Source organism: Melampsora larici-populina, assembly GCF_000204055.1.
Source record: "Melampsora larici-populina 98AG31 unplaced genomic scaffold MELLAscaffold_26, whole genome shotgun sequence".
Lineage (NCBI taxonomy): Eukaryota > Fungi > Basidiomycota > Pucciniomycetes > Pucciniales > Melampsoraceae > Melampsora > Melampsora laricis-populina.
The window spans coordinates 163869-185146 of NW_006768790.1; the positions used below are offsets into that span (position 1 = coordinate 163869).

The 21278-nt window shown below is 38.3% G+C and overlaps 5 protein-coding genes across 5 annotated transcripts; 3 read left to right on the plus strand and 2 right to left on the minus strand.

Moving 5' to 3' along the window:
• Nucleotides 1-881: 881 nt before the first annotated feature.
• On the plus strand, nt 882-2032 carry MELLADRAFT_64418 (uncharacterized protein; the record flags this gene model as incomplete). The annotated part of the gene is made up of 3 exons (XM_007411608.1): nt 882-1248; nt 1325-1600; nt 1701-2032. The coding sequence occupies 3 exons, from the start codon at nt 882-884 to the stop codon at nt 2030-2032; spliced, it is 975 nt and encodes a 324-aa protein (XP_007411670.1).
• Nucleotides 2033-3036: 1004 nt separating this feature from the next.
• MELLADRAFT_107915 (uncharacterized protein) lies at nt 3037-3831 on the minus strand (the record flags this gene model as incomplete). The annotated part of the gene is made up of 1 exon (XM_007411743.1): nt 3037-3831. One exon carries the CDS (start codon nt 3829-3831, stop codon nt 3037-3039), a length of 795 nt encoding a protein of 264 aa, XP_007411805.1.
• A 1212-nt stretch (nt 3832-5043) lies between these two features.
• Nucleotides 5044-6377, minus strand: MELLADRAFT_72232 (Hypothetical protein; the record flags this gene model as incomplete). The annotated part of the gene is made up of 3 exons (XM_007411742.1): nt 5044-5499; nt 5574-5911; nt 6031-6377. 3 exons carry the CDS (start codon nt 6313-6315, stop codon nt 5451-5453), a joined length of 672 nt encoding a protein of 223 aa, XP_007411804.1.
• A 433-nt stretch (nt 6378-6810) lies between these two features.
• Nucleotides 6811-7360, plus strand: MELLADRAFT_30570 (uncharacterized protein; the record flags this gene model as incomplete). Its single annotated transcript, XM_007411609.1, has 3 exons — nt 6811-6902; nt 7028-7083; nt 7140-7360. Coding segments are annotated over 3 exons (369 nt in total), but the record flags the coding sequence as incomplete, so codon positions are not given.
• Nucleotides 7361-9969: 2609 nt separating this feature from the next.
• MELLADRAFT_116922 (uncharacterized protein) lies at nt 9970-12803 on the plus strand (the record flags this gene model as incomplete). Its single annotated transcript, XM_007411610.1, has 3 exons — nt 9970-10712; nt 10791-10917; nt 11003-12803. 3 exons carry the CDS (start codon nt 10179-10181, stop codon nt 12316-12318), a joined length of 1977 nt encoding a protein of 658 aa, XP_007411672.1.
• Nucleotides 12804-21278: the final 8475 nt, after the last annotated feature.

Here is a 21278-nt window from a genome sequence, read left to right on the forward strand (position 1 = left end):
TATGTCAGTCAAGAAATGAATGAAAGACAGTTGAAAGACTGATAACTGATGTGTCCGCTTTCATTTATCGCGAAGCTATGAACTCGATTTCTCTTGTGTCCATACAATCCACAAACATCATCCATCTCCTCCGTGCCCCAACCAAACAAAACGAAGACCAGAAGGTTGGAGCTGTATGGAGATTATCAGGACATGCCTCGGAGGCTCGGGCCCTCTTGAGCTGTACCGAGACCGGGTTGTACACGCCTCAGGCACCTCGTGAACAACTCCGCATGCTGAGTTGTAAAAGGTGCGCTCAATTCGATCATGGAATATGTTGTTCAGCTCAGTTGATGACCTCTTTGTTTCCTACTACGTTCATAAGATCAATCCCTTTGTTCGAATTATTTGCTTAAGTATGCACCTTTCAACATGCTGGAATATCAAGTCATGCCTATCAACTACGTATTTGCTTGAAAGGTTACTTTTCATCTAGCATCGTTGCCCTCCTCCCTATTTGTCTTTGGTTCGTTATTTCCCTCGGCCGAGAGACATCCCTTCAGAGTCAGACTTGTTCAGGCTACTATTCTATCTATGGATTGCGTCATTCTCACTCTTATCTATAACAAAGGCGTTGTATCGTCAAAATCACAAGATGGCTACTGAACTTTTGAGCCTTTGATACCTGAGCTTAGTGAGTGATATAAGCACGAGAAATGAAGGTCCAAAAACTTTCTCCTCAACTCACGCCGTCCATCAGAATATAGGTATACCACTTATCAATCCGATCTCAACCAAACCTTTATCAAAATTATCTGATATAAATTAAATAAATTAAATTATCCTATTCTTTTACTGTTGCTTTAAACTCTCCTCCCATATCAACTCTTCTCACAGCTGGAATGTGGTCTCTACTCTCGATTCTCGTTTTCTTGGCGTGCTTGATTATCAATGTCGCAACTTTCAATCATCATTACTTACAAGACGATGCTCTACACAGACCTCATGGACATATACATACCAGATCTCCACATCTTAGAGGCCATAACTCAGAACACGATGCCTTTCACATACCTCATGGACATATCCATACCAGAGCTACGCATGTCAGACGTAGAATAAGTGATAATAACTCGCATCCAAAGGTACTCAACGATTTACATAACCTTGAAGGATGTTCAGGGGAGATATGTGGAACTTTATCAGGAGATGCAGTCGCCCCACTTCTAGCAGGTGCAGCGGAATGTGCTCAACAAGATATGGCAGATCGTAAGTAAACTCAATGAATGTTGTTCCGGCTCCAAACGTTGAAGAAAAAAATTGATCAAAAAATTTCTTCTTGTAGGTATAATTGATGAAGCGAAATCTAAAGTCAAAGATCCAAAAGTACAAAAAGAAATGATAAGATTAGCAATAGAATATCGAAAAACAGAAAGAAATAGTTTTCCAGATTATAGTCATCAACCTCCGACTGATAGAAATAGTCTTTATTGTCAAAAACAACCTAAGAATAGTGAATTGAATGGAGTTTTTCAAGCTCAAAGTCCTCAAGCAGATCCTAACCTTTTCTTTGATCCTAAGTCTACCACTGGTGGTGGCAATGTCAAAAAAGGTTCAGATCGTTAGTTTTTCAATTCTTTTACCTTTTCTGCAATTCTTTGTAGTTTCAGGTTTTCTTTGAATCTAATTTCTCAATCCCACCTTTTATTTTCTTCGAACAGCGAGGACCATACCTTTCGGAAATGCATCAACGACTACGGGTATGAACACGACTACTGGATCGAACACCACAACAACAGTAGACTCCTCGGCCGCAAATACGACATCCTCCGGAGCCTCCGAAAGTTCATCTGACTCTATGAACACTACCGCTCTAGCCAACTCAGATGCGACGACTGCGCCGATGATGAACTTTACTCAATCAAGCTGCCTTTCGAATGTGACCAATAGCACTGATGAAGGAGAACCTACCTCAGACACACTAGATCCAATGAATACTACAGCTGTAGATGATGGCAATGGCTCTGATGAAAAATCGGACGGGCATGAGTGAATTTGAAATCAGACCATGATATTTACTTACTAAGTTTTCATATCATCTATTTCTCGGGCCTATCTTTCTTGTTAAAAATTCAAATTGGTCTCTGTTCTCTTATTCTTCATTTCTTTTGTTCATCTTTGTTGTGTTTCTCCGTTAGTTCAAATGAAAACATGTGGTTTTGTGACTGTTACTCACAATTCATTGCGGAACTGGGATGTGTGCAGCCTTGTATGGAAATGCTACGATTCTGAATAGATTTATCCGAATTTTGTATCACTACATGCTTTATAATGACACTGAAGAGAAGAGAAATACGAGCTTTGTAGAGAGAAACCTTTGATCATCATCTTGGCTCCGTTCCAAAGGGTTAGCTTAGGCTCAAGAAAGTATAAAAGCCAATGCCCATTCCGCATCATTCCTGAAAGACCATGTTCAATTATGCAAAAATCCCTTTCAATACCTGTCGATTCAGATCGCACATAAAGAAAGATAATCCCCGAAGTAAATCACAACATAACCATCTAGCTTTTGTTCAAACGCTGGGAATCAGGCGCTCAGTCACCACATTGACCAGCAAGCGATAAAATCAATTCAGTGTGACCTAACTGCTTCGCCTTCAAGAGGTGAAGCTCGAACATCCGGTCCGGCGGATTGCCTCCATTCGTGACATCACGCGCCGTGAAAGCGCATGTTCGACACTTTGTTTTCAATACGATGATCCATTTCGATACCTCTCATTCCCGTTCTCACAAAAGCAAAGGTAGATCATCGAATTTTACAAGTAAACGCGCAACTATGTCTTACAACTTTTGTTAAATCACTCGTGCTTGGGCACTTACTCACCATCTATCAACTAGCAAATTGCAATGAAATCAGATTGAATGTGACCTTGTCTGCGGCACAATCAATCACCGAAAGCTCAGCATCATAAACCAGGTGCGGTGTGTCGGCCTGATTCACATTACATGCCGTCAAGAGGTATGTTTGATAATCAAATCTAAAAGGTAGGTAAACCATTACAATGTTTCACGGAAAAGTTTGAATGCGACATAAGCCGAAGTACAAGCGACAAAACCACAAAGGCCTATCGCACCCTGTATCCAATCTTCTCCGGTCGTGTAGTCGCCTGATGATCTCCCTTGGCCACCACAATAACAACAATCAGTTTCATATAATAACTTGTGTTCATCTTTATCATACACCCTGATCTGTCCCCAAAGCCCGTGTATATCCCACTTTGTCTTCTCATCTCTGACAAAGGTGCCATGGCCGAGGTACGTGTAGTCGAACCCCAGCTTCAACTCCCTTGCTTTCTTTTCAATGTGAAGTAGTTCTTCAGCATCGTATGTTCTCATCGTATTGATAGACGGAGCTACAAGAGTGGTTGTTTCTGATAGATCTTGAGTTGTAGGTGCGAATGCAGTTTGCGCTTTGTCTCCAGGTAGAAGTTTTCTTGCTCTCAAAGTCCATTCCCCTAATCTGGCGTGTTCTACCGATTCCACCAGTTGTACCGGCTTTTGATTACTTTCTTCAGTAGTGGTTTTCGGTTTATCTGCCAGTAAGCTATCGTGTAAGTCATTCTGTGCGAGTTGCATTCTTCTGTCAGCTTGTGCACCCTCCGCCATTCTTCCATTCATCTCTTGCGTCCCCGGACTCCAGGTGATTGTGAGAGGTGCATGGGCGGATGTACCAGCTGCATCCATTTCTGAGGGTTGGTGAGCTAGAGTCGATGCCGTGTGGAATGGCGATAGACCAGCATAAGCATGAGAAGGCATCCATAGCGATAATCCTAAGACCAATTGTGATAACATATCGCCGGTCTCTTATAGATGATTATCAAAACCGAAACAACGATTATCAGCACTGTACACCTCACATTGATATATTCGCGAATATGGTCGTGCCCAAAAAATCGCGGAAAAAAGGCATGTACACTAATGAGAGTGACCTTTGAAGGTAGAAGACTTACAATATGCAGGTGTGTGACCAGTGTAGCAAATAGTATATTCTATCTCTTGAAACGCTTGACTTCTAAAGCTAAGCTTTCGGCTTCGATAGGCGAATGTGGTGTAAAACGCTACCTGCGAAGTCAAACAAAAAATGAAGGATAAGACAGCAAAGAACCAAAAGCAATTAGCAAAGATAAAAAAAGACGAGAACTAGAATGAGCGGCTTCGTAAGATAGTCAAATCATGCTTACAGAAAAGCTACTTCTAAGGACTCGAAGTTTTAAATTAAATAAAGTGAATGACAAGGTCTGAAAGACTTGAGAATTGTAAGCTACCTGTTTTATTGAGGTTCAGTTGGTCAATTTCGAAGCATTGATCTTATACTAAGAAAACTCAAAGGTCTTAAAGAATCTTCATCGTAATTAGTGCCACATCCTCGAAACAAATCACTAATGAACAAGTCGTGTTTTATCATCAGCTTGATTCGACGCACACTACAGGGTAATCTTGACCAATCATAACAAAACTGTCTATTCGTGTATCAAACTTGTTCGATGTAAGTCTGCATCCGACCATAAGCAATTTCACGGAGGATTGGGTCTTACATGGTCGATCATGTATCATAAGAAAACTGAACCAATCCTACACTAGAGGTGGATATTAAGTAGGGTTCGACAGTGGCATGTGATCGTTTTAGAGAAGAGTCAACATACTTTCTTTGAGGTAGTCAAACACTCCACGTTTTGTTAAATACTCCAGGTAAGGAAGGAAAGATTAAAAGTGGATGTTTGATGTGAATCAGAAGTTGAACGAAAGGAGATTGAGCAGGTTTGAGCCTCAAGCTGTAACAATTTGAGGATAAACTTACATTCCTTGTTTTCCATCAATTTCTGCAAATGTATGCATGTTTCGATCAATCTGGGCTGTTCTATACATTCAATCTTGTCATGAACTATGGAGACAGGAATTGAGCATGATCATCAGTCGATTTAAAGATAACTCACCACAAGACCCTACTATTTCGAGGTGTCCCAACATGCGTTGTAAATCGGAGTCGCATACTCACAATCTTCTACTGATGTAAATTAATGTTGCATTAAAAGTATGAATTCAAATCCGATGTAATATGAATGTAATCTTATAATAAACTTTAAGAAATCAAAAAAGAAAGAAACAAAATAACTACAGGATCATTCTAACATCAATGAAGGGAATTATATCAGACCTACAACTTAAGAAAAGCGATCAATTTAGTTTGCATATGTAAATATAATTCCTTTCTTTTTACTTTCTAATCTCAGAGAATACAACAATCAAGTTTAATTTCACACAAAATTGATTCTCATTTGAGAAGATACGTAAAAAAGGTACTGCAAAGATTGGGTGAAGTCCTTGCTCCGGGCGGACAAAAGGACGAAGGAAGGATGAAAATTTTCACTTGAAAGGGGTTCTAAATATATAACAAATTATGTTCATCTTAATCACACTGTAGCTGTACTTTTTCCTTTACGATCTTTTTGAAGCATACGCCTAACATCAGAGAAAGTCAAATCAATGATGAATATTTCAAATCTGATCAGGTCTTGCTTGAGAATCTGACTTACCACCTAGATTCGAGTACCATCTTTGCTTTTCGATCCTTTAATGCATTAGAGTTTTGATCTGTTGATCCACTTGACGCATCTTGAGCTTTTGAGTTCTCTAATCTACTTTGACTTTCTTCCCAAGTCCATTCGCGTTTTTCTGAAATTGCTGAATCTTGATCCCGTTTATAAGATTCTAAACATAGTCTTGAGATCAAACTAGATGAAGTAGTCGTATGAGATGATGGTGATCCAGCTTGAGATGGTACAGCTGTTGAGCCAGTCGAAGATGATGTATTGGAGTTTGACGTGGCGGATTGATTGGAGGTGGGAGCAGCTGGAAAAAAGTTAGCTGGTGGCTATTTTTGTTCAAAGATAAATGAGAAACAAAGATCAGCTTAGAAGATCATATAGTTGGGGCAAAGGCTTGGAACACCAGTGACCCACTATTGAAAAAGACACATTAAGAAAAACTGACCGGCGGAAGGCCTCCCTGAATCAGTACACGTTCAGCCACAGCTTCAACCCCACCCGTAGTCGTCACCAAAGCATATCTAATTTCATTTTCAGTAAGTTGAGGAAATGTAGTAAGAAGTCTATCTACTTGAGATTGAGAGACGGCCAAGGCTCTACGTTGAAGTGCAGTTTGAGCTCGACCTGATCCTGAGGTGGTTGAAGAGACCGATGGAGAAGTAGTGAACCATCTGTAAACCAAAGCTATGATACCGATTGCAGCTAAAACTGAGAATAGATCTTCTGACATTTCGAGTGATGAATCGATGATAAGAGATAGACTGCTGATCGAGATTGATTTGAAGTAGTTGCCGTTAACTTCAAGGATCAAGTGGAAGAACTCAACGAACTTGGTCACACTCACTACAGTCTACAAGGCAGTGGAAGAACTTTCAATCAAGTGACATGTAGCATACCTCAGCTGTCACTCAAAATGACTAGATCGATAGCCTGTCATAGTATTGTCACATTCTTGAAACCAGCACGTTACACTCAAGGCTACATATGTATTGTACACTTGAGTTGAATTGAATGACATCATCGAAACAAATTCAACTTCAACCTACTTCAACCAATGTCATCAGAACTTCATCATCCCCAATCATCCCAAGTTCACCAATCAAATGGAAATCAACAATCAAATGAAGCTCAACAATCAAACCAAGGTCACCAAACACATGGAACTCATCAATCAAATGAAGCTCAACAATCAAACCAAGGTCACCAATCAAATGGAACTCATCAATCAAACGAAGCTCAACAAATAAATGTCCTTTCTTCAGATACGATAAACTTTGCGCATAAAATGTTTGATGGAGCCAGATCTGGAGATCTAAAGTGAGTTCGAATATCAATACAAGATGTAGCCAAAAAAAATCCGTTAGATCAAACCCAAGCTGACATACTTTTCTTTGTTAATATCATCGCTTAAAAAAATGGGTTAAATTGGTTGAATGAAAAAGCCTACTTCAAGCGGCAATAGAAGCAGGATTACCAGTGGATCTGACCAACTCATCTGGTAAACCATTCCACTCAATAGTATACTCCGAAAACTAATCATTCAAATGATTTCAGGTAATACACTTTTAATGTTATCGAGTTATGCTGGTCATCTAGAACTAGTCAAATACTTAATTTCCAAACAATCCAATCCAAATCGATTAAACGATCGTGGTCAATCACCATTATCCGGTGCAATCTTTAAAAACTTTCGGTCTATTGCAATCGCACTTCTTGAAGCTGGGGCTGATCCTAAATTAGGTCAACCGAATGCTATCGATTGTGCTTACATGTATGTGTATCTCGTCTCTATGACTTGGTGATCTATTTGACTGTGTTTGAATGGTCTGGTCGGTGCTGTACTTTGTAGGTTTGAAAGAACAGATTATTGGCCTTTACTAGGTGCAAGCCAAGAAGATGTATCACCAAATGTACCTCGAACAATCAAGAGTTATGTACCACAATAAACAGTACGAGAATGTTACTTTTCGATGAAATGTTCTGATTATGACCAAATGATGTATACCATTTCAATGTATAATCAGATGTATCTAGTTCTTCTCCAAATAAGATTATCTTTCTTGTGAAATCTGTAACTAAAGAGCTTGGTTCTTTACAATTAGCGATGACGTCTGGGAAACTCGGTCTTAGAATTGGAATAGATATGCATAACAGCAAAAAGCTCTGATTGGGGGATTTCTAATCGCTAAGAAAACTTTGCAAACGAAAGTTGAGGATGTCTTTTGAATCAAAGTTACCAAGAACAAGGAGAAGTGAAATATTGACTGAAATAAAAATAGATTATATTCAGATATATTTGATGCAAAGATTATTTTGTATTTGAGTCCTCAACATTAGAATTGTTGATTATCATCACTTATTCTCATTGCTTGGAACTCGTGATATTTGCTTCATTGGTCCATCATTCAAGTCTAAATATGCTTGATGGTGTTGACCAATGACCATGCATACTTTGTAGGAATTTTTCTAAAAGATCTTTCGATCAGTTTTGGCTAAACCTCTGATCCCAAACATCCCACAGAATGATCACGGAAAGCCATGTTGATTTGTCTTCCAATCACATTTGATCAGCATCCGCACTTACAATTCATAATCAAAGCTCAACTTCAAATTAGTTTATGTTTTTCTAGAAAGATTGAATAAGTGGGGTGTTTTGTTTAAATAAAAGAGTAGATCACTTTAAGCCAAAGATTGAAAAGCAAGAAGAGAGAAGAAAATGTGAAGAACAAGAAGAAGTTTATTTTGTTTAAAAAATCAATTGAAAATCAAAAGAATATAGGCTTTTAAGATGGCTTTGATATAAGATCTCCCCATAAATCCGTATTAGTATTACACCACCCCAATCATTATCCAATAAAGTTCCCCCACAAATCATATCAATCAAACATGGATGATCCATTTTTACACACACACCCTTCAGCAAATCGATCGACCAGAGCCGCAAGCTACAATTGTGCCACCAGAGAAAATCATTCACCAATTTCAAAAACCACCAATCTCATGATTTCTAAAAACTTTGAATACACTAGATAAGCTTAAAAAGTCTCTATCAAGATTGAGAACTCACACTCTTTTAGAAAATCATCCGCAATCAAACAAATCAACTCTGTACAACAAGTCATTTTATAACTCAAGATGTTGATAGAAACGGCCAGTTGGATAAGAAATGGTAAGTTCTCTTCGAATCCACTTTCCTTTTATGTACCCATTTCATCTTTCTTTAATCTTGCTACATAGATCTCGCTATGTACATCTTCTTTATGTGTATGCTGGTTTTGTTTGTTTCGAGTTTGGTTGAGTGGGTGAGGATGAAGTGGATTTAGAGGTTTCTTGACCGTGATATATCCGATTTGATTTCTTTTCATTTCTTGTTGACCAGTTCTTCAAATCTTCACACCACTTTACACTTTTAAGATCGATATAGTCTCATCTGGTGCATACAACTTGAATCTACAAACAAAAGTAGTGATTTATACCCAATTATATTCCCATCATGATCCATCATTCTCATCATCGTGATCATAATCCAAGTTGATATTGTAACTGTTTTCTGTGTAAACTCAGTTGAACCATGAATGACGAGGTGATATGAGGTGATGTGATGTGATTTCCATTCGAAACCATTTAATTTTGACCATCATCCAAGCTGTTGATAGGCGTTGATCATTGAAAAGTCTTTCAGTCAACAGTCAAACCAAATGACGTCTGGTTCCTATGTCTAATCTTGAGATCCATTCACTTTTCTCCCAGAACCAACTTGTTTTTCTATTTTGATTCTCATCTACTTTCTTTCTTTTTCGCCTCAATCACACCACACACACAAGTCCATACCATCATTTTACATAAATTCCACCATTCACAACTTCTGGTCAGTTGTGAATCGTAAGTGACTGTGTGAGTAGAAATCCAATCACTGTTTCTTTCCTTCAACCTCTTTGATCGAATTCCTTGACTAATTCGTTTCCTGTTTTGCCCTTTGCCCTTTCTCCACTCTTTCCAACTTTCAACTGTCATTTTTCATCATCAAACGATCAACCGCAAAAACCAGGTCAATCGAACAAACACCCCTACCTACTGTCAGCTTGAAAAGTGAGTGGCCACTTGATTATATAATCCATGAAATCCTAGTTGACTTTGATATCTTCTTGTTTTTTGGTGGATTCGAAGATCAGTTCCTGTTAATCTGAAGTGGATTGACAGTCTATTTGCGTATAAACTAACTATCTCAATCTTTTATTTGCATAACTCTGGTTCTTTTCTTGGAAATCATTATAAAATCAGATCGGATTTCCATCTTCGCTTACAAACTTAATCCATCTTCTTATCCCACCCACTCTTAACCCTTTTTCACCAATTGACCAATCTATTTACATAAATCCTTCATCGCCCACCAATCCAGATCCATCTCACCATCAACTTTTCTCTATACTATTCTTTGCATTTGCATAGCTAGATAGTCTTTGCTTCTCACTCTTGAATTAAATATATACTCTTATCCTCCATCTGCTTCTCGTTGATATCTTTTATCTTGACTTTCTATAAAATACTCAATCGAAACTTAAATTTGATTCTATATTAGTTCGAAATCCCAAGATGAGCTCAATGAACAACAAAACTAACTCTAGGGTCAATACCTATTCAACTTCTTCAACTTCTTCAACTTCGTCTACCACCTCAACTTCTTCTTCTTCATATCCTCAAACTCCTTCTCATCTAACTACTCATCTTCAACACACTCTACATCAAAGCAGATCATCAAACCCTGAAATTATCAAATCTATTAAATCTTATAAAGCTACTCATAGCTTGGAAATCTCTTTTCAATCTGGTGATGCGTTTTCTTTCTTAGGTCAACGATCAGATCAAGCTGGTCATCTTTGGTTTGAAGCTTGTCATCTCAAATCTGGTGCTCGCGGTTTGGTGCCTTCTACTTGTTTTGAATCTCTTCATCAAGAAGTTTTGAAGACTTCTCATCATCAATCTACTCCTTCTTGGTCTGCTACCAATTCACCCACTTCTCCAACTCGCATCATTTCTTCTTCTCAGCCTAAAGTCAACCATCAACATGCTACTGCCGCTTCATTGGCTTCATCTCGAGCCTACCAGAAAAATCCGTTGTTTGGTACCGTCAGTATCTTTTATCTTTCTTCAATAGATAACGTACATCAACCTTTTGACTGATATGTTTCTTTCATTGCCGTACAGGTCAAGTACGACTTTACAGCTGAGCGTACAGATGAACTTGATGCTAAGCGAGGCGAGTCACTGGTCATCATGGCTCATAGTGAATCTCAATGGTTTGTAGTCAAACCAATCGGTAGATTAGGTGGACGTAAGTTTTTCCTTCATCTTCTCTCTCCCTTAGTCAACCAACTTTGCTAAAACAAAATATGCTTTTGTATTTCTCATTTAAACAGCGGGATTAATTCCTTTGAACTTTGTAGAGGTGAAAGACATGGTTTCGGGTCATCCCTTACGTTTGAAAGATCTCAAAGAAGTCATCTTGAAGAAAGGTGTTCCGGATATTGACGCCTGGAAGGCATCCACTGCAGCTTACAAAGTCAATAGTATCTCGCTGGGTACATTTGATAACTTGAGCAATCGTGGCGGTGTAGTTCAATCGGGTGCAACAGAACTCAAAGGATCCAAAAAACCAATCTCACTGCCTCAACCAGCTCGAGCTGCTTTGTTACCAGCTCGTTCACATGGAAATCTCAAAGCCCCTTCCACTCCTACTCGACCTTTTACCTTTAGCTCGGTCACTTCTCTTCCCCTAGCGACTCAACTAGTGGTACCACTTAACCCGATTTCACTCAATCCCTCTTCGATTCATTCCAACAAACGGTCTTCCGATCAACATCCATCACAACGGGAACCGATTAATTCAAAAGATTTTCCACTGCCACCTGGTCGATCAACGCCTACGCCTAGTCCGGCTAAATCGATTCATTCCCAAGAACAACATTTTGCTACCGTTGGGATGTTGAGAGATCGCTATGGTACCTTGGTACACGCATCTGTTGAATCATTTCATCAAGAATCGGGTCAATATTGGTTTCACTTGAGATCACATTTTAAGAAGGCGAATTCAAAAGATGAAACGGTGTTGGTACTTTATAGATTATATGATCAATTTTTGGAATTTTATTCGTCTTTATCGAATGACGTTTTGATCAAATCTAGGAGTCCAGCAAAGTTTGAACCAGATCTCAAGGTGGATGAATTAGTTTGTTGTAGAAGGATGGAGGAATTGAATGAGTTTTTTAAGGAATTGGAAGGGTTTGATGAGGTGGTACGATCTAAGGGGATTATTTATGAATTCTTGGGTCCAAGAGAAGGTGATGTTGAACTTCAAAAGACGTTGAATTCAAAACGAAGATCGAATGAGAAGGTCAAGGATGTTAAAGAAGGTTCTAAGAGTAGAGGATCATCATCACATCGAAGAATTGGATCAACTTTACCTTCTACCAATCCTTCACAAGCTTTAAATTCGAATTTTTATAGAATCAAAGTCTATCAAGAAAAATCTTCGGACGTATTTGCATTGAGAATACAAGAAGGAATGAAGTATAAAGAATTGATAGAAAAGATTGAAGAAAGAGTGGAAGGAGGTCAGAATGGTTTGGTTAAGATTAAAGATGGAAAAGATTCATGGAGGGAGATTCGGGATGAAGTGGAATTGGCAGATTGGTTTGGTGAAGGAGAAAAGTTGGTTTTGATGTATTGTTGTTGATGTCATGGTTTGGGGAAGGAAGTCTTTTCTCATTATGAAGAGCAGTAAAAGGACTTGTGAAAAGTGTGGATACCTTTATTCATTCATTTATCTTGATGGAATAATCTAATAAGTCTTTTGTTATCAGTTTTTGTATACTCTCTCTTTCTCTCTCTCTATCTCTTTGAGTTTTTTATATACACTCGTTTGTCTAGAAGTTATAAAGTTTTTTTAAGTTACATTAGTTTATGGTTTCAGTTTATTTATTGGACATTTTTTTTTATTTCGAATTCAATAAGTTTATCATTTCATAATTTATTATCAAGTTTAGTTTTGTATGATTCGGTTTTTTTTTATTTAGTTTTTTTGTTTGTAAGATTATATATAGATTGTATACTCAGATATTTTTTTTTTCAGTTTTTTCATGGTTGTGAATTTTTTCTTTGTCAATATTTTATTTTCGATTTGAGGTTTTAATTATTTTTTTTAATTGATTTTTTTGTTTGAAAAAGAAATGTGTGGCAAAACAAACGGTTTATTGCCATTCAAAATCCTTTTTTCAAGAAATTATATATTTATACATTTACATTAATAAGGATGGTTGTGGATCTTGTGGGGTTTGGGTAAAGTTTATGATGTATGTGAGGATATTGACCTTGAGGGGTTGTGATGCAGAAATTAAAGAAGAATATGTGGATCTTTGATATTTTCAAAACAAACTTCCTTACTGGTGATCATCAAGACCCGTTGAAGTTTACTTGTCTCCATGGTTTCACAGAGGAACCAACCTGGAAGTCTTCAATGAGAAGAATCTTAAATGAGATCTTACCTTCTCAAAAACCAAACATATATTCCAGGACCAAGATAAATTCAAAAAGCCACATAAGTCTACTTACAAACTGAACCATATGTCAAAGTTTATCATAATTGTGAAGTTGGCAAATATGAAAAAAATCATATTTAAGAAGAAATGAAACTCATAAGCAGGGATCCTTTATGTACCTAGAAGATCAAGAAAGATTCTTAGGATTATGGAAGCCTCAAAGACAGTAAAAAATCAATAAAAAGAAATGGAACAAAAAAGATGAGAGAAAGAACACTAGAGTTTAGATGATGCTTGACTTATGGGAAAGTATAAGATTTGCAATTGTCAGGGATATAATAGGAATCCAACACCTTACATCATCCATATGGTCGGCCCATGACATTGTACTTTGGCTATGATTTCAACCAATAAGTTGTACTTTTTTTGAGCTGGCTAGGAGAGTAGTTGGATTCAGAAAATGAACTTACACACTTGACCTTTTCTTCCTTTGTTTTTTTCTTAAACCTTTGACTCTGAGCAACAGGACCCATGAGGTAAATTTGAAAGTTTTCACAAGTACCTACATGCTAAGCTTAAACTTCTGCACATCAATCTACTTGTAGCGGATTTGATTTGTTGTTTTTTGTGAAAAAAGACCTTTGGATGATAAAAGTTTTAACAATAACTTTGAAGAAATGTAAAGTGAATTTTGAAAGGTTTGTAGGGTATGACAACTTGGATGATCTTCTGGTACATCACTGCTCAGCTAGTGGTACACCAGGGGGTAAGTGACACATTCTAAAACTTGGATTAATAGTGTTGTTACAGACATGTTCCTGTTTTTGGTTGGTTTGGGATGTGTCCAGAACCTGTTCAAGGAGGACCAAATAGTTCTTGTTCCCTGGACAAAAATCACAAGATATGAAACCGTCTGAAACTCATTTGGATGATTGTTCCAGGGAGATTTCAATCTGTTCCTGGAACAGTCAAATGGAAGACATGTCAGTTTCTGTTCATATTGAAACATCCTGGGAGTGGTTTACCAGGGCATGTAAAGGTCAAAAGGAGGTGTTGGGGAGTTGAACCTGTGCTGTGAACTGTGTAAAAAATGGTGCAATTTGCCAGAGCACCAAAACATTTACTACATACAAAGAGGTAACACCCTGGTTGTGCTGACCTGACATTTACCCCCTGTGTGGTGTTGCCACCTCCCTGTGTCTGTGGGGTCAGCACATTGCATGTAGTGGTTTATGTGACTTCTGCTTTAATGTAAGCTAAACCATTTCTGAGGGTCTCTGGTAAATTTAAAAGAGTTCAGATTGTGAATCTTTAAGTGAGATCAATCTTTTTGACCCCCAGTCAGGATCACACTGGATCTAGTTATGATAATCATTTCTAGCAGTGAGGATATCTTAAAAGTAGTAGAAAGGATCTTTTGGGGAACAAGTACTAACCTCAGCCATGGCTTGTTCAGTTGTAATAAGTTTTTCAGGGTAAGAGAATTAGGTTAAGATAAATTATAGGTATAATCTGAGCTATTAGCCGTGTTCAAACCTGACCCGGTTTCAAAAAACCCAGTTGACCCGGTGGACTTTTTGGCTGGAAGCTGTCAAGAACTGTCAATGGATACACAAAGTTACCACCAGAAAAGCAACTGGGTAACCGGGTTTTTGTGTCAACCGGGTCAGGTTTGAACGCGGCTATTGTTTTCCTCTTGTAACACTTTCTTCCTCATGTCCACAATTTCAATCATTCAAGTCAACGGGCAAGGCAGGATTTCTCAGTCAAACTCATTCTTATATTTCTACTACATATGATTCGTGCTCTATTTTTGTTCAAACTATGACAACCCAGAGTGGAAATACAATCTGCTTGAATTTTAGATGATGGGGCCAAACAGGACCCAGGAAAGCTCTTCTGGAGGTTTGTGGTTCAAATAACAACATTTATTTTTGGAGTTCTTGGATTATAGACACACTCCACCACAGCTTTTTGACACCTACAGTAGCTCAAAGAATGTGCCTAGACAAGATATTTTGAATGTACAGACTTTTGACCCTATAGCACCCCTACTTCCTGAGATTTATTGATGTAACATTCAAAAAACCAAAACTCAAAATCAGGCATTGGAGGACTGATTTATTTTGTGCCCCTTTATACTGCGTTCAACAGAGCAATGAAGCTTAAACACATATTTTGAAGCGCTTTTTTGTGCACATCTTTTGAAGTGCTCCTTCCCTTGAGGAATCCACCGGGGTGTAGTGTAGACCTTGAAAACCCAAAACTAGACCATGTCACAAACCTTCAGAGGAGCTTTGCCAAACCATTGATCATCAGGCTTCAATAGACCACAGACATATTGACATGTGGATCCCACATTGTCAGAAGCTCCTATAGTGAGCCATGTGGCATCCACAAACAGAGTGAGAGATTGCCATCTAAGTCCATGAACCACATGATATCAGCACACTTCATGTGGTTCTGATGCAGTGCTCACATTGTAAGGGTGTGGGACATAAACAGGTGAGCTTATCTTGGCCACCTGCTCCAAGGGCTTAACCTGGTCACTGCTCAAGTGCAAAATGGTATATATCACCACATGAGCCCAAATAAAATCACAAACCTTCAGAGGAGCTTTCCTGGGTCCTGTTCAAACTATTAATCATTAAGCTTTGATACACCACAGAGCTATTGAAACGTGGACCCCACAATGCCAAAAGCTCCTATAGTTAGCCAAGTAGCATCCATAAGCCAAGTGAGATGTTGCCGTGTAAGGCTATGAAACACATGATGTCCACAGCACACTTCATGTGGTTCTGATGTGGTGCTCACATGGTAAGGATGTGGATCAAAACTCAGCCACCTGCTTCAAGGGCTTAACCTGGTCACTGTGAGATTGCAAAGTGGCATACAGTCAAACCCGTGCACATGCATAACCAGCAAAACTGCATAGGTTTTGGCTTCCACCCAGCTTGTGCAGGCAATTGTTTTTCTGAATTGCACAAATATGTCAAAAACCATAATGCATAGAGTTTTTGAGATCCCCAAAGTCTAAACACATACTTATAAAGCGTGTTGGAAGGATTGTTTAGTCTCATCGAGGAATCATATGTCTATATCCAAGCTGCCAAATCCTGAAGACAAAACACTATCATCTTCAAAACTCCAACTGCTGAGGAGATTCATGAACAAGCTCATGTCTCCCAAGAAGAGTCCGAAGATACTTCAATCAAACCCAAACCCATACCTACCACAGCCAAGGCATTAAAATACCTCAATGGTCTTGTAGCTCACATCAAAGGGACCACTACCGCTCTTGGTTTCCAGCTTGATTGTGTTTTACAACAATACAGTCACTAACTCAAGTCCAATCTATTCTTCTCCTTCAATAAAAAATCATCCACTTCTGATTTTTTTAAAAAAACAGCCGATCTCAACTCTGAGATGATTTGAACAAACAATTCAATTTGTTTCTTGCTATATACAATAAAGTTGTTCTTACACACAAAAGAGCAGTTGTTTTCTCTGTACTCAAAAATGTACACCTTGCCTTGTGTACTCGCACCAGATACAAAACATGTTAATGTATAATTATATACAATATCAACAAAAACCCATCATAATGAATAATTTTATGCATTTATACTAAGCGCATACAATTATGCATTATGACAACTTATTCCTATTTGTATGACCTGTGATAATGCATAGCTAAATTTGTCTCCCCAAATTATGCATTAGCGCGGGTTTGACTGTAGCTTGCCACATGAGCCCAAAACAACTCCTGCCCAATCCAATTTGGGTCAAAATTCAATTACAAAATCCTTGTTTTATCTGTTTTCATTTAACAAGATAGAAAAAGGCCAATAAAACTACAAATGCCAATGAAGAAAGGAAGTATTATGATGTGAATTTAGATATGTTGTGGTAATGTACTGGTTATGTCAAGTCCTTCACAATCAAGTCCTAAGTACGAAGTACAAGTAGAGTGTGTGGGACAGGTGTGTTGTGGGTATGGTAGTGATGAATGGTTTCAAGGCTTTATAAGTACTCAATAAGGATGAATGAAGTTATCTGAATCGGGAAAGGTAGTTGGAATGTGAGGATGTGTTGTATCAAGTTATTGTGTTCATTTTTCCTCTTTGAGAATAGCTCCTGACTACTGCATGTGCGCTCTTGTGTTTCATCCCTGTGCTGAATTTTTCATGTGTGTGCTGTTTTCCTCATATACACTCCCTCTCTTGAGCTCTCTCTTCCTTCCTCACTGTTAGGAATAGAAAGCTCACGAGTACGTATTTTGAATTTTTCTCACCACTGTGTTTATCTGGATGTGTGCTCATTTCTCTCAAATAGTCTTTCCGTCCTTCTCTCTCCTGCTCATCTGCAGGTAAGGCGTTGATTCCATCCGCCCATACTTCTTCTATCATTCGAGTCTTTCACTTTAGAGCTCAATACTCACACCTGTCTGTCCAGGTAAATACTTGTTACTTTATTACTGTTTAGTTCTCTTTTTGCTTAGTTTGAATAAAAGACCGTTATGAATAGAAAGCTCAAGATCTTTCCGTCCTTCTCTCTCCTGCTCATCTGCAGGTAAGGCGTTGATTCCATCCGCCCATACTTCTTCTATCATTCGAGTCTTTCACTTTAGAGCTCAATACTCACACCTGTCTGTCCAGGTAAGGCGTTGATTCCATCCGCCCATACTTCTTCTATCATTCGAGTCTTTCACTTTAGAGCTCAATACTCACACCTGTCTGTCCAGGTTACTTCTGCTCTATTTGCGTAGATCATTATCCGCATCTGATTATTTCAAGATAACATGATTTCAAAACCAATGTAGTGAAAAATGGAGAATTGTCTCCTCAAGCACTTCATAATACAAGTTTGACAAAATGAATGATTATGAGTAAACACAATGAAAAAGAATAAATTAATGTCAAATGAAATTGATTAAGAGTTGAAGGTGCAGATAACAAAAACCAAAGGCTTTTACGTAGTTGACTTGAACAGCATTCAATGATCAATATCATGAATCTTGTATGATTCAGATAGCAGAGAGAGAATGATTTGGAGAATATGAAGGGCTTGATGTTGTATGGGTAAAAGACTTGTTGAGAAATGGGAAATCTCCCAACTTGGGAGTAAACAAAGGGTCAACCAAACTCCAGATGGGAGCAGAGCAAGTAGAGTCTGTAGCGCACAGGCCACCATATATCCAATAACCCTTCCTTGTGCAGAAGTTTCCCATGTAACCCATATTTGTACATGATGTTGCAATTTGGCCAATGAAGCTCCCATCACATAGTACCCAATGACAATATCCACCCCATTTAGACATCTTGGGCCCACTACTACTCTCTTCACTGGGTGCACAGTGGCACCAGGGCATGTGGGTGCTTGGGAGTAACCTGTCAGTATACCTGTCTGTCAATTTGTCAATATCTCTCTGTTTTCCTCTCTAATAGTCAATATTAATAACCTTACTATTTATGTATATTGTCAACCCCTTTCACTTCTCTCGCCCCCTACCATAATCCAGTCAAAAAGAAATTCAAACAGGATTGGATTGCTCTTCAATGATGCAGCTGAGCCAGAATTGCCATCACCACTCTACAATCTACTTCAATCCAAAGCACCAGCACTTAATTGGTGTAATGGTATGTGGTCCACTGCTAAATATACAAACCAATCACCATGCTAATTTACATTGTACATAAGTTTCTGTACGATTGCAGGCATCTGTATACCTGCATAGCTACATGGTTTGAACCTGTGTTTCTGAGCCACAACACAGCAGTACACCACAATCTATTGATTGCAAGTAGTTCTTTCATTCTGGACAAGTCCCTCCGCAGGATTCTCACAGCCACCAGAATACAGCTGGTCCTGCTGATCTTGTGCCACCACTTTTCAATTGATTCCCAGCCATTTCACTGTGGCCCCTACAGCTCTGGATACTACTGAATCCATTGGCTGCATAGGTCAAAAGGCTAAGGCCGCGTTCACTTAAGCTCATTTTTGCGGAAATTCACATTCTTGAATGTCAAGAATTCGCATTCTGCGAAATGTGTTTGATATGTTATTTACAAGCATTCTGTAATGCGCAGAATGCTTGTAAAATGTGACTCATGAGTTGATTTCACAGAATTCACTTTTATCGAATTTTTCTTTTGATAAATCACATTTCGACTTCTTCGTAAACCTTTGTTGAAATCTACAAGTCCCCTTTCAACGTACAGAACCTCTCAAAATCCATCAATCAGCACCTTCATCAAAAACCATCACTGTTCTTGCTTCAAAACCAAAGTCTTCCGCCATCGTCCAACGTCTTCTAGCAACGTTCTCAACTCAACTCATCCCACTCTTGATCCAACATGCTTAATTCCAATTCCAATTCCAAAGAAATTCAAATTGAAAAAGTCAATAACTCAAAACCAAAATCAAAACCAAAACCAAAATCAAACCTGAAATCAAACCCAAAATCAAAATCAAACAAGTCAACTAACGCTAAAGATAAGAAATAAGATGAAGCCGAAGATGAAGCTGAAGACAAAGGCGCATGTGGTGAATTGTGGACTCACAAAGATACGCTTTATCTCATTGAAGAAATCAAACATCAAATGGATCTTGGCCGAGGTAATGACGGCGTCCTCAAGACTGAAGCATGGAAAGTAGTTTTAGAAAACTACAACACCAAATTCAAAGTCGATGCATCTTTGAGAAGATTAAAGAATCATTTTCAAAAGGTTAGATGATTTAAATTCTTTAATCTTAACTCTATTGACTATCTTAACGCTTCATTCATTTTGTAGTTAAAGAAGACAGTAAAGGCTTTTGAAAAGACTATGGATTCTTCTGGCGCTCCTGGAACCAATGAAGTAACTGGCAAGGTAAATGCTGATAAGGAATGGTGGAAGAGTTGGATTGAAAAGGTAAGCAACATCACTTTCAATTAACCTTCACATATATAAGTTGATTGAAAGTGATGGAATTCAATTTTGCATACTAGGATGGAAACGTTGATTCCAAACCAATTCGACACAGCGGTTTTCCCGCCTATCAAGCTGTACTAACAGTCATGCCTGGAAAGAAACTCAGAGCCAACAGTAACAATGGGTATGGAACTCAAAGTAAAAAGAAAGTTATTGCCTTACCTGAAGATTCAGATGATAACAATGAAGATGAGGAAAACAATGGTAAGTCCAATTAACTCATCTTCATCGTTTGCTATAGTAATTAACAATGGTGCATGGGGTATTGATCATGTAGGTTCAAATGAAGACCAAGATCGCTCTCGATCTCCATCTCACGGATCTGAATCAAATAAGGACAACTTCAAGGGCTTCGATTTTGAGGATATTGAAGATAGAGGGCCTCCACCTCCCTCACAAAAGAAGAAGAGGAAGAGTAGAATTGTAAGATATTGTATTTAATCTTTTTGTTTGATTTGTTTGTTCAATTTCAAATCTTTCTCTTTCTTCTCTTTCCATTTCTTTCATCTAGTCTTGAATCGATGGTCTCACAGCTGCTGAAGCTGCCCTCAACGACAGTGGTAGTGACGAGAACAACACGCCAGAAAGCCGATTTGTACGTAGCAAAAGAAGTCCAATTGGACCCTCAGCTTCGACTTCTAAGCGCTCTCGAACTACCGGACCCAAACTAGTGGCTGAATCCATCAGGCAGGCTGTCAATCGAGTAACAGGAATGGAGGATAAGAATGACAGTGATAGGGTAGCTATCGCTAAAATCAAAACTGAACAACACCCAATGCGACAAGAAGCTATGGCAATCTTCAACAAAGGATGCACCAAAAACCTCAAACCTCAACACATCATTGTCGCAGCAAACAAGTTGAAAAAAGATGATACAGCATCTTTCTTCTACCACATGGATAAGAATTATCCGTGGGACTGGTTGAAAAGTGAAGCAAAAATATTAGAGCAGTATCAAGAGCAAGATGAAAATAATGAATGATCTCAACAGCTTCATTTCTTCATAGGTTATCTCATATATCTCATTTTTTTATTTTATATGTTTTATTTTCCTTTTATCTATCTCACTTTTTCATTTCATCGTTTGTATTATACAGAATAAAGACTACAGTATCAATATGTATCTTACAAATTAAAGCAGTAATACATATATACAAAGATGAATTGATTGAACTTTTGCTAAA